This window comes from Rhinopithecus roxellana, chromosome 12, assembly GCF_007565055.1.
Source record: "Rhinopithecus roxellana isolate Shanxi Qingling chromosome 12, ASM756505v1, whole genome shotgun sequence".
Taxonomy (NCBI): Eukaryota; Metazoa; Chordata; class Mammalia; order Primates; family Cercopithecidae; genus Rhinopithecus; species Rhinopithecus roxellana.
The window spans coordinates 124936366-124948787 of NC_044560.1; the positions used below are offsets into that span (position 1 = coordinate 124936366).

Genomic DNA, 12422 nt, shown 5'->3' on the forward strand with positions numbered 1-12422 from the left:
CTTCCTTCCTTCCTTCCTTCCTTCCTTCCTTCCTTCCTTCCTTCCTTCCTTCCTGTGGGTGGCAAGCTACCCAGGTGCCAAGGCAAGAGACTGAGGGCACAAGTTGTTCCAGTGTAATAAAGAAAATATATAGAATAAGAATAGTTATATTAGAAATAGATTATAGATATGATTATATGTGAATATTATTAATCATTAGTTTGTAGCATTACGTTTTATTGCAATATTATAATAATCTTTGTTCTACAATTACAACATAGGAAAAACCAGGCCATACAGAGACAGGAGCTGAAGGGACCTGGTGAGAAGTGATCAGAAGACAAGTGTGAGCCCTCTGTTACACCCGAACAGGGCCACTAGAGGGCTCCTTGGTCTAGCGATAACACCAGTGCCTGGGAAGGCACCTGTTACTTAGCAGACCTTGGTCTAGCAGTAGTGCCAGTGCCTGGGAAGGCACCCATTACTTAGCAGACTGGGAAAGGGAGTCTCCCTTTCCCCAGGGAACTTAGGGAAGACTCTGCTCTACCACCTCTTGTGGAAGGCCTGCCATCAGTCAAGCCTGTCTGTAGCCATCCAGAGGCCTAAACGTCTCCCTGTGATGCTGTGCTTCAGCGGTCATGTTCCTGGTGCACTTTAATGTTCCACCTTGTACACCTGGCTCCGCCTTCTAGACAGCAGTAGCAGAATTAGTGAAAGAATTAAAGCTGTTGAGCTCTCTGAAAAATGCATAGAAGAAATAATGATGTAAGCTGTTCCCTCTGTCTCTTTGCCTCGGCTACCAAATAGGGAAGGGCCCCCTGTCTGATGGACACGTGACTCGCATGACCTTATCTATCATTGGAGATGATTCACACTCCTTACCCTGCCCCCTTGCCTTGTATACAATAAATAACAGCGCAGCCAGGTATTTGGGGCCACTACTGGTCTCTGCGTCTTGGTGGTAGTGGTCCCCCGGGCCCAGCTGTCTTTTCTTCTATCTCTTTGTCTTGTGTCTTTATTTCTACGCTCTCTCATCTCTGCACATGAAGAGAAAAACCCACAGGCCCAGTAGGGCTGGACCCTATCCCTCCCTCCCTCCCTCCCTCCCTCCCTCCCTCCCTCCCTCCCTCCCTCCCTTCCTTCCTTCCTTCCTTCCTTCCTTCCTTCCTTCCTTCCTTCCTTCCTTCCTTCCTTCTTTCTTTCCTTCCTTCTACATTTTGATCAGGATATTAGATATTCTCTTCTGGGAGAATTTTTCTGTTAAATTGGTCTCACAGGAACTCCCTACAGGGAATTTAAACACTGAATGTCAGATGTCTTTCTTAGTTTTATTTCTGTGACTTTAGAGCTCTTACTTTTTCTTTAAACTTTCTAAAATTTCACCAGTGGCACTTCTGATCCAGTCCCACAACTATGGAGTTTTCCAAATTCAACATTTACTGTGGCATCCAAGGCTCTGTTCTATAATTTCCCTCCTTTCGTGGATTGTCCACTAGAATGTAGGAACAGAAGTAGGAATTCATCCTTTCATCCAGTACTGTTCTATTCTTGACACAATAACTCCCAAATTCTGTTCTTTCCCCTAGTCCAGCTTCATTGACTGACAACCCTCATCTGAGCTCAGAGTTTATAGCATGGAGTGTAATGGGGACCTTAAGTGTGGCTCCTGCTTCTTCAGCAGTAACCTTCCATGCACAATGTAATCTTATAATTCTGTTGCTGTACTTACCAAGTCTTTCTACTCTTTCTTTCAGATATCCTGTTCAAATCAGAGTATATGTCATTGATGTCACATAAAATTTCATATCCTTGGATATATTTGAGCATTGTGGTTGCTCTTCTGTTTCTCAGAATAAAAGGTAATGAGTTCTGAAGCCATTCCTTCTTTACTTGATACCAAGTGTTCGGAGGAGGTTCACACAAAACAGTGTCAACCACAAAGCATCTCACGGCTGTATTTGCCAAAGAAGGTCTTAATATCTTGAGTTATATCTCAGGATGAGCTAGTGTTCTCCATGTTTATGTGGTTCTCCAGAGCGAAAGCACTGCTGCTGCCATAGTAGCTGTCACCTCAAAAATCTCCTGATCCTTGCGGAGCCATCATTACTTATTTCTTCTCACTTGGGCCATTTTCTGGAATTTAAATAATAATAGTTTTGAGGCTAGGTGCAGTGACTCATGCCTGTAATCACTAGCACTTTGGGAGGCCAAGGCAGGTGGATCACCTGAGATCAGGAGTTCAAGTACTTTCAGTGGTGAGGAGGTCACTAACTCACTCATTAGGCAATTTGACTTGTTTGTTCAACAAATGTATGCTGAGTATCTCAGGGATTACGTATTGTTCTAGATATTAACAGTAAAGCAAAAGGAAAAAACAACTTAAAGTCTTTGTCCTTGTAGAAGTTACTTCTAGTGTGATGTAAGGAAACTCTTCCTTTTAGGATTTTCCTGTTGGTAGTTTCTGGTATTTGTGATTTTAAAAACTCACACACACAAAAACATAGAACCAAAACAAAAGAAATGGCCAACATGGTGAAACCCCATCTCTACTAAAATACAGAAATTAGCCAGGCATGATGGTGGGTGCCTGTAATCCCAGCTACTCGGGAGGATGAGATGTGAGAATCACTTGAACCTGGGAGATGGCGGTTGCAGCGAGCCGAGATCATGCCAGTGTACTCCAGCCTGGGCAGCTGAGCGAGACTCTGTCTCAACAACAACAACAAAAACAAAAATAATAATAGTTTTGAATATATATATATATGCTTTTGTTTTTTTTTTTTTTTTTTGCTCTGTAGCCCAGGCTGGAATAGTTTTCTCTTCCACAGGCATCTATGGATTTTCAGACTTATTCCTCAAATTCTCCAGAATATTTTACCTTGATTATAAGAAAAAGAAAAACACATGAACCAATAATCCAATTCTTGGTTCTCCTGAATCTTCTCTCAACTCCCCTTTGTTCTTCCTATGAAATTAACCTAAACATACACCCCTTGCATCACTAAGGGTGGGAAATGCAGCCTTAATTTCAGAGAGTTGAAAACAGAAGGCAGAGAAGACATTGGATACATTTGAGAATGGCCCCTCACAGTACTGGATCTTAGGACTTTAGACCATGCAAGATGAGTAACAGAAATGACATGTTATGCCATCAAGTATTCTAGATTTCCTGAGAGAAAGAAGCTGTGATACATTCTAGGCTGCTTTGTATAGAGGAGGAGATGGACTAGGAGACTTTGGGAAATAATTTCATCCATAGTGACATAAATATAATTGATAAGACAAGGTGCCTTTTGAGAGTTATCAGGAAAATGAAACTCTTCTATAGTTCAGAAAACAAGCCGAAAAACGAAAATAGAGTTCATCTTGGCCAGTCCTATATAATTCATAAAGATCTGTATAACTTTGAATGAGTATTTATCATGTGCCAGAAAATGTGATAAACAATTTATAGTTAATGTCATCCAAACACCCTATGAGGTAGGTTCCATTTATTATCACCATCTTTTGGATGAAGAAATTAGTCATCAGAGTTTTCAGTTAAATTGTTCAAGCTCAAACATGTAGAGCCAGGGCTGAAACTTAGACGTTTCAAATGTGAACATTTTGCTCCAAATATAGTGATGCTCTTCTCCACTAAGATGTGAGGTATCAACATCATCCTTGCGTACTTTCAGTGATGAGGAGGTCACTAACTCACTCATTAGGCAATTTGACTTATCTGTTCAACAAATGTATGCTGAGTATCTCAGGGATTACGTACTGTTCTAGATATTAACAGTAAAGCAAAAGGAAAAAACAATTTAAAGTCTTTGTCCTTGTAGAGGTTACTTCTAGTGTGATGTAAGGAAACTTCCTTTTAGGACTTTCCTGTTGGTAGTTTCTGGTATTTGTGATTTTAAAAACTCACACACACAAAAACATAGAACCAAAACAAAAGAAAAACTCAAACAGAAAGCATCATGTTCTTTTCTGGATCTTCTTCACCCTAAGCCAAGTATTTATAGTTATTGGTTCTTTGCATAATGTGTCTCAGAATTACACAAGTCTTGTCATTTTCTTCTAGAATTGTTATAAATAAGCAAAAGAATCTTTTAAAAATCTAGTTTGAGGCTTATGCCTGTAATCCTAGCACTTTTGTAGTCTAAAAGGAGCAGATTGCTTGAGTTCAGGAGCTCGAGACCAACCTGGCCAACATAGTGAAACCCCGTCTCTAATAGAAATACAAAAAGTTATCTGGGTGTGGTGATGCATGCCTGTAGTTCCTAGCTACTTGGGAGGCTGAGGCACGAGAATCGCTTGAACACAGGAGGCAGAGGTTGCAGTGAGCCAAGTTCGTGCTACTTTACTCCAGCCTGGGTGACAGAGTGAGACTCCGTCTCTAAATAAATAAATAAATATCTAGTTTGATATGGGAAAGCATGGTTTAATAAGGAAAATTGCCCAGACTTGAAATAATCTTTCTCACACCATAGTAAGCTCTCTAGAATATAAGTTTTCAAGCAAAGTTTGAGTGACTAAATAGCAGGAGTGCTATAAAGAAGATCCTTCAGTTATACCTTCAGGGCATTACAACTGTGAAATTATTGGGTTCCAAAGCACTGTTGTCCTCTTAGCTAACTCAGAGTTTCCCCAAACTACCATTTTGTTTGTCCTACAAACATCAGACTCGTATATGTTATAGTGACCGGGGTCCCATTCTCTCTAGATCTTATTTTCATGTTGTGATCAACAAACATGCTGCACAGAGGGTGGGAAAGTAGGAAAATACTGTTCTCCAGTACCCTCATCTATCCTAAGTCCAAACAAGTTTTCCCCTCATTCCTGATTCCTGGCTCTACCTCATTCACAATCCTGCTTTTTATGCCTGAGCTGTGACTTAGGTTGAATAGACCTAAATAGACATTATATTGAGACCTTAAAATAATTTCCTTAATCTAGCATGTTTGTTGCTGTTCCAATGTATTCCAAAAGAGCTAGCCTCCTAATTCTCCTTCTCCTTGATCCTTTTTCAGTTGCACAGAATATAAGGTGTGTTCATCTTGTGTTTCAGTGTCTACCTTTCCTGATGTATATTGGCATTTTGCCTATCTATTTGCAATTCAGGAAAAGAGGTAAGTGGTACTAGAAAAATAGAAATTCTCAGTTCATCTCTTCTTAGCCTGGTACCCTCTTTACTTGGATGTATTTAGGTAAAACTGGGCAACTTTCCTAGCAACAACAGAAGGAGTCAGGATTTAGGGACACCTTAGAAACTTTAGATGCTGTCCTCTGAACTGTGCAAGATGCAGAGTCTTAGGCTTCTCTGATGACTGCCTGTATTTTCAGCATCACTCATGGTCACAATTGCTTGCATACCAGGGGAACGGATATATTCCTTGAGGTCTGGCAACCATTTCATCCAAGATTATGGGATCCAGATGCTCATTTACAAAACACAATTATTTATGTCACCAAATGTTGGCTCCAAGACAGTGATTAATAACCATTTTTGCATCAGAGATTCCATTTGAAAAATTAATGAGTTCAAAAGGCCAATATTACATGTTTTATTTCCTATTCAGTTTCAAGACTATTGAAAGCCATTATTTGATCATCTTGTGATATGGTTTGGCTCTGTGTCCCAACTCAAATATCACCTTGAATTGTGATAATCTTCACGTGTGAAGGGTGACACCAGGTAGAGATAATTGAATCATGGGGGAGTTTCCCCCATGCTGTTCTCATGATGGTGAGTGAGTTCTCATAGTTTTGAGATCTGATAGTTTTATAAGGGGCTTCCCCCTTCGCTCGGCACTCATTCTCTTTCCTGACACCTTGTGAAGAGGTGCCTTTCACCATAATTGTAAGTTTCCTGAGGCTTCCTCAGCCTTAATTGGAACTGTGCATCAATTAAACCTCCTTTCTGTATACATTACTCAGTCTCAGGTATTTCTTCATAGTAGTTTGAGAACGAACTAATACATCTTGCCTATATATTTAGATGTTACTAGAAGTGCAGCTATATTTATATACTTTGTTATGATAACATCCGAGAATTTAGCAATACTTTTTATTTGTTTGCAGTTACTGGGAGTTATTTACATAAAACAATGATGATCAAAGTAAACACTAAACAAAAGGATCACTTTATTCTTTGCAAGAGCTTTGCCTTCACTCCTAAGACATAACTGGTCCAGATGCTACATAGATAGTCTTTTCAAACCTTTATATATTTTGAATTTTCCCCAGCATAACCTATTCCATCTATTTGCACCTCAAAGTGTAAACCCAATCCTCAAATCTTCACAAACAAATGAGCCCAAAGGACAAGCCCACCAGGATCAACAAAAGCTGGCAAGAATGCTTAAGAATGTATAAAATATAATTCTATTTCAATCAGTATGTAATTTCCTAAACTATTCTTTCTGACTACAGTATATATACTGCAATGTCTATCTATCTGTCTGTCTATATCCACCAAATATTATTTTCAAGTTATTTTTAAGCAATTGAGAAAACTAAGGAAATATTTTGTGTACTGGAAGAAATCAAAAGATGCAATCAAAACCTTATTTTGAGTTTTTTCTTTCTCCCTCCCTCCCTCCCTGCCTCCCCCACCTCTTCCTCTTCCTCTTTCTCCTCCTCTCCTCCTCCTTCTTCCTCCCTCCTCCTCTTCTTCTTCTTTTCTTCCTCTCCTCCTCCTCCTCCCCCTCCTCCCCCTCCTCCTCCCCCCTCCTCCCCCTCCTCCCCCTCCTCCCCCTCCTCCTCCTCCTCCTCCTCCTCCTCCTCCTCCTCCTCCTCCTTCTTCTTCTTCTTCTTCTTCTTCTTCTTCTTCTTCTTCTTCTTCTTCTTCTTCTTCTTCTTCTTCTTCTTCTTCTTCTTCTTCTTCTTCTTCTTCTTCTTCTTCTTCTTCTCTTCTTCTTCTTCTTCCTCTTCTTCTTCTTCCTCTTCTTCTTCTCTCTCTCTGTCTCTTTCTCTCTCTATCTATCTCTCTCTCTCTCTCTCCATGGGCATCTTCTAAATCCAGGTTGCTTATTTTGTTTTGAAGTCCACATTGGAGTCAAGTGGACAAAGGATGATTACCAGAGCCCTCATAAAGGAAGAGTTTAATAAAAATAACCACATGTATCTGGGACCCCAAAGGGGTGAACATCAAAATAGTCTGTGTAAAAATTCACTAAAAATACATCTCATAGAGTATAATAATAAGAAAAATACTTTTTCTCCATCAGTACCAAACAGTAGAATTTGAAAATAATTCTGCCTTAATCATTCATATACATAAACCCTCCCTTAATGAGATTGTAGCCATTAACTTGGTGAAGATTGGTGAAATTTGAATATATTTTGAAGATAAAGGCAACTGATTAACGTCCTATTAGATATTGAGGTGCAAGAAAACAAAAAGTGTCAAAGATGATTTTAGGTTTTTCAGAAATAGCAACTATGAAATAGAGTTGCTGTTTATTAGATACACAATATAAATATTTTTAATATATTTTAAAAATAAAAGGATGAATTCAAAATAAGAATCAAAGATGAAACTAATAAAAAGATCAAGAATAGTTGAAAGAGATCAACTAGAATGTCTAGGAATTAAATATATAATAATTAAGATTTAAACACAAGGTGGATAAGAAAAACAGGTGACCAGGAACAATTAAAAGAGAACTGGACTATTGGCACTAGATAAGATAGAGTGAGTACATCCTGCCCTGTCTCTTTAATTGAATATTGCTTAAAAACTGGACAGAATGCATCAAGCAGGTATTTGAGGATATTGTAAAGCAAACAGTAGCAATCAGATTAAGGAAGACCAGAAACCAAGGAAATACCGAACCAGCAATGAGTTTGTCATTTTTTCCCTCTGGTATACCCAAGTGATATGGTTTGGCTGTGTCCCCACCCAAATCTCAACTTGAATTTTATCTCCCAGAATTCCCATATATTGTGGGAGGGACCCAGGAGGAGGTAATTGAATCACAGGGGCCAGTCTTTCCCATGCTATTCTTGTGATATTGAATAAGTCTCATGAGATCTGATGGGTTTATCAGGGGTTTCTGCTTTTCCTTCTTCCCCATTTTCTCTTGCTGCCACCATGTAAGACATTCCTTTCACCTCCCGCCATGATTCTGAGGCTTCCCCAGCCATGTGGAACTGTAAGTCCAGTTAAAGTAAGTCCTGTTTTTCTTCCCAGTCTCGGGTATGTCTTTATCAGCAGCATGAAAATGGGCTAATACAGTAAATGGGTATCAGTAGAGTGGGGCATTGCTGAAAAGATACCCCAAAATGTGGAAGCGACTTTAGAACTGTGTAATGGGCAGAGGTTGGAACAGTTTGAAGGACTCCAAGGAAGAAAGGAAAATGTGGGAAAGTTTGGAACTCCCTAGAGAATTGTTGAACAGGTTTGCCTAAAATGCTGGTAGTGATATGGACAATAAGATCCAGGCTGAGATGGTCTCAGGTGAAGAAGAGGAACTTGTTGGGAACTGGCACAAGAGTTACTCTTGTTATGTTTCAGCAAAGAGACTGGTGGCATTTTGCCCTTGCCCGAGAGATTTGTGGAATTTGAACTTGAGAAAGATGATTTAGGGTATCTGGCAGAAGAAATTTCTAAGCAGCAAACCATTCAAGAGGTGACTTGAGTAATGTTAAAGGTATTCAGGTGGTTTTTTTTTTTTTTGAGATTGAGTTTCACTCTTGTTGCCCAGGTTGTAGTGGAGTGGCACAATCTTGGCTCACTGCAACCTCCACCTCCTGGGTTCAAGCAATTCTCATGCCTCAGCTTACTCAATAGCTGGAATTACAGGTGTCTGCCACCAAATCCAGCTAAGTTTTAAAATATTTTTACTAGAGGCAGGGTTCCACCATGTTGAGCAGGCTGGTCTCAAACTCCTGATCTCAGGTGATCCACCTGATGTGGCCTCCCAAAGTGCTGGGATCACAGGCTTGAGCCACTGCACCTGACCAGGCATTCAGTTTTAAAAGGGAAACAGTGGATAAAAGTTCAGAAAATTTGCAGCCTGACTATGCAATAGAAAAGAAAAATCCATTTTCTGGGGAGAAATTTAAATCAGCTGCATAAATTTGCATAAGTAGCAAGGGGCCTAATGTTAATCTGCAAGACCACAGGGAAAATGTCTCCAGGGCATGTCAGGGATCTTTATGGTAGCCTCTCCCATCACAGGCCTGGAGGCCCAGGAGGAAAAAGTGGTTTTGTGGGCCAGACCCAGGGTCCCTGTGCTGTTTGAAGCCTAGGGACTTGGTGTTCTGTGTCCCAGCTGCTCCAGCCATGGCTGAAAGTGACCAACATAAAGCTTAGGCTGTGGCTTCAGAGGGTAGAATCCCCCAGCCTTGGCTATTTCCACATGGTGTTGAGCATGCAGGTTCACAGAAGTAAAAAATTGAGGTTTGGGAACCTCCACCTAGATTTCAGAAGATGTATGGAAATGCCTGGATGCCCAGACAAACTTTTGCTGCAGGGGTGGCGCCTTCATGGAGAACCTCTACTACAGCAGTGCAGAAGGGAAATGTGGGATCAGAGGCCCCACAAAGAGTCCCTACTGGGGCACTGACTAGTGGAACTGTGAGAATAGGGCCACCGTCCTTCAGACCCCAGAATGGTAGATCCACTGACAGCTTGTACCATACTCCTGGAAAAACTGCAGACATTCAGTGCTAGCCCATAATAGCAGCCAGGAGTGGGGCTGTATCCTGCAAAGCCAAAGAGACAGAGCTTCCCAAGACCATGGGAACCCACTGCTTGCATCAACATGACCTGGATGTGAGATATGAAGTCAAAGGAGGTAAATTCGGAGCTTTAAATTTTGACTGCCCTGCATGGGCTCTGTACTTCTTTGTTCTGGCCAATTTCTCCCATTTGGAATGGCCATATTTACCAAATACCTGTACCCTCATTGTATCTAGGAAGTAACTAGCTTGCTTTTGATTGTACAGGCTCATAGGCAGAAAGGACTTGCCATGCCTGAGGTGAGACTTTGGACTGTGGACTTCTGGGTTAATGCTGAAATGAGTTAAAGCTTTGGGGGACTGTTGACAAGGCATGATTGCTTTAGAAATGTGAAGACATGAGATTTGGAGATGCCAGGGGAGGAATGATATGGTTTAGCAGTGTCCCCACCCAAATCTCAACTTGGATTTTATCTCCCAGAATTGCCACATGTTGTGGAAGGAACCCAGGGGGAGGTAATTGAATCATGGGGGCTGGCCTTTCCCATGCTATTCTCATGATAGTGAATAAGTCTCACTAGAGCTGATGTTTTACTGGGGGTTTCTGCTTTTGCTTCTACTTCATTTTCTCTTGATGCCCCCATGTAGGAAGTGCCTTTCATGTTCCGCCATGATACTGAGGCCTCCCCAGCCATGTGGAGCTGTTAGTCCCGTTAAACTTCTTTTTCTTGCCAGCTCGGATATGTCTTTACCAGCAGCATGAAAACAGACTAATACACTAAGCCTGGGCTCAAAGCACCATGAATCCCAGAAGGTGTCATTAATGCAAACAGCAAAAGCTCCAGGAAAAATCTTCTAGTTAAGATTTCAGAAATGAGAAAGGAATCTCTGGTTTGTGGTTGTAGTGGTAGCATGAAACTAGAAGTGTTTGTGACTCCTAGAAATAGACTTTCCACTTTTCTCAGAAGATCTATGGCAAAAAGAGGGTGGAGAAACCCTAAGTGACTTTGTCTCTCCATGTCCTAGTGCTGCTCAGTCATGGACACAAGTACAGTTGCAGGGAGTGTACAGCATAGTGGAGGTATATAAAAACCCAAGATTTCTGGCCTGAAATGACAAATAGACAAGCCCTAGGGAACTAGAAATTACCAGAGAGAGAGCAGAGAGGAAAGAACCTTGGGAAATTGATTCCATAGAGTTGTTTATGAACTCCAGAGTTCATCCCAGAACTTTAAATGTATACATCTGATTTAAAAAATCCCAGCACATAGAAGATATTGAGGACTAAGCTAAGGGAAATATCATTGCCTATAGCACACACACAAGACAAATATGAAAAATACTTCAAAAAATAATTTAGCAATAATTTTTAAATAATTGCTTTCAAACAGGAATTGAAAAATATATGAAAGGTCAATGTTCATAGGACTTATAACCCAAACCCAACTGGGTCAGGTGTCCATGAAAACAAAAATATTAACATGCCCCATAAGATTTGACAAGAATCTGAGATGTATAACATCATATTCAAAATATCCAGAAGACAATCCAAAATTACTCAGCATGTGAAGAATCAGGAAAATCTCAGCATGCATGAGTAAGAACAATAGGGAGCAACACTGAGATTACACAGATGTTAAAATTATCAAAGAGTTTAAAACTGCTACTATAAAAATATCCAAGAAGTAATGGCAAACACTCTGAAACAAATGGGAAATGAAGCTTCAGCAAAAAAATAGAAAATATGCAGAGGAACCACCTTGATATCCTAGAGCTAAAAGCTACAATAGTATTTTTTTTTAATTATCACAGTATAGGCTCAATAGCAGAACTGAGATGACAGAGAAAATATTCAATGTACTTGAGAGATAGATGCATAGAACTTATTCAACGTGAACACCAATGAGAAAAAAGAATTTAAAAAAAGCAGAGTTTCAGGGACCTGTAGGACAATAGCAATAGAATGAAACTTGTGTCCTGGGAGTTTCAGTACAAAACATAAGAATGAAGCACAGTAAAGATATTTGAAGAAATCGAAAACTTCACAAATGTGGCAGAAGACATAACCTACACATTCAAAAAGTACAGTGAACCCCCAAATAGAAATCTAGGGAAATCCATGGCCATACCATAACAATCAAATGATTCCAAAGGTAAAGCCATAGAAAAATTATTAAAAACATCCAGAGAAAATGGACACATTACTTATGAGGGAAAACAATAATACAAACAATGGTGGAATTCTAATCCAAATCCATCCATGGTGTCAGAAGGAAGTGACTTTTTTCTATGCTGAAAGTAAAGAACTGCCAAACCATAATTTTATGTCCAGTGAAAATGTACTTAAATAATGAAAGTTAGTAAAAACATTTTAAGGGGAAATAAAATCTTGGGTAATTCTTTACCAGCAGAACTGCTTCAAAGCACTGTAGTTCTTCAGACGGGAGATAACAGCAGAAGGAAACGTGGTCATTAGGAGTTAAGGAAGACAAATCGTAACTATTGAAGTAAATCTATTACAATATTCCTTTCCTCTTGAGTTCTTTAATATGTTTGATGATGAAAAGCAAAAAAATAACATTGTCTGATTGGATTTTTAATTTATGTACATATACTTGTAATATATAAAACAACTACAACATAAGTAGAAATGATAAAGAGGTCTATTGTAGTGATAAAATGGTGTTTCTCAGTAGATTGTGAAAAGTTGAGCATGTATAATTTAATTCCTAGTGTAATCAAAATGATACAAATTGATAGAGTCAAAACCA

At 39.8% G+C, this 12422-nt stretch overlaps 2 protein-coding genes across 4 annotated transcripts in view; one reads left to right on the forward strand and one right to left on the reverse strand.

The window, feature by feature from the left end:
• The window catches only part of LOC104657143 (selection and upkeep of intraepithelial T-cells protein 1), a 175897-nt gene that overhangs the window by 91145 nt on the left and 72330 nt on the right, over positions 1-12422 (reverse strand). The window lies entirely within an intron of this gene.
• LOC115892367 (putative selection and upkeep of intraepithelial T-cells protein 1 homolog) overlaps positions 1-12422 on the forward strand; it is a 36068-nt gene that overhangs the window by 15766 nt on the left and 7880 nt on the right. For all 3 annotated transcript variants that reach the window (XM_030913563.1, XM_030913565.1, XM_030913564.1), the window contains exons 5-6: positions 1734-1838; positions 4995-5093. In XM_030913563.1, the coding sequence (XP_030769423.1) occupies positions 1734-1838; positions 4995-5093 (204 nt within the window). The remainder of the gene's footprint in view (positions 1-1733; positions 1839-4994; positions 5094-12422) is intronic.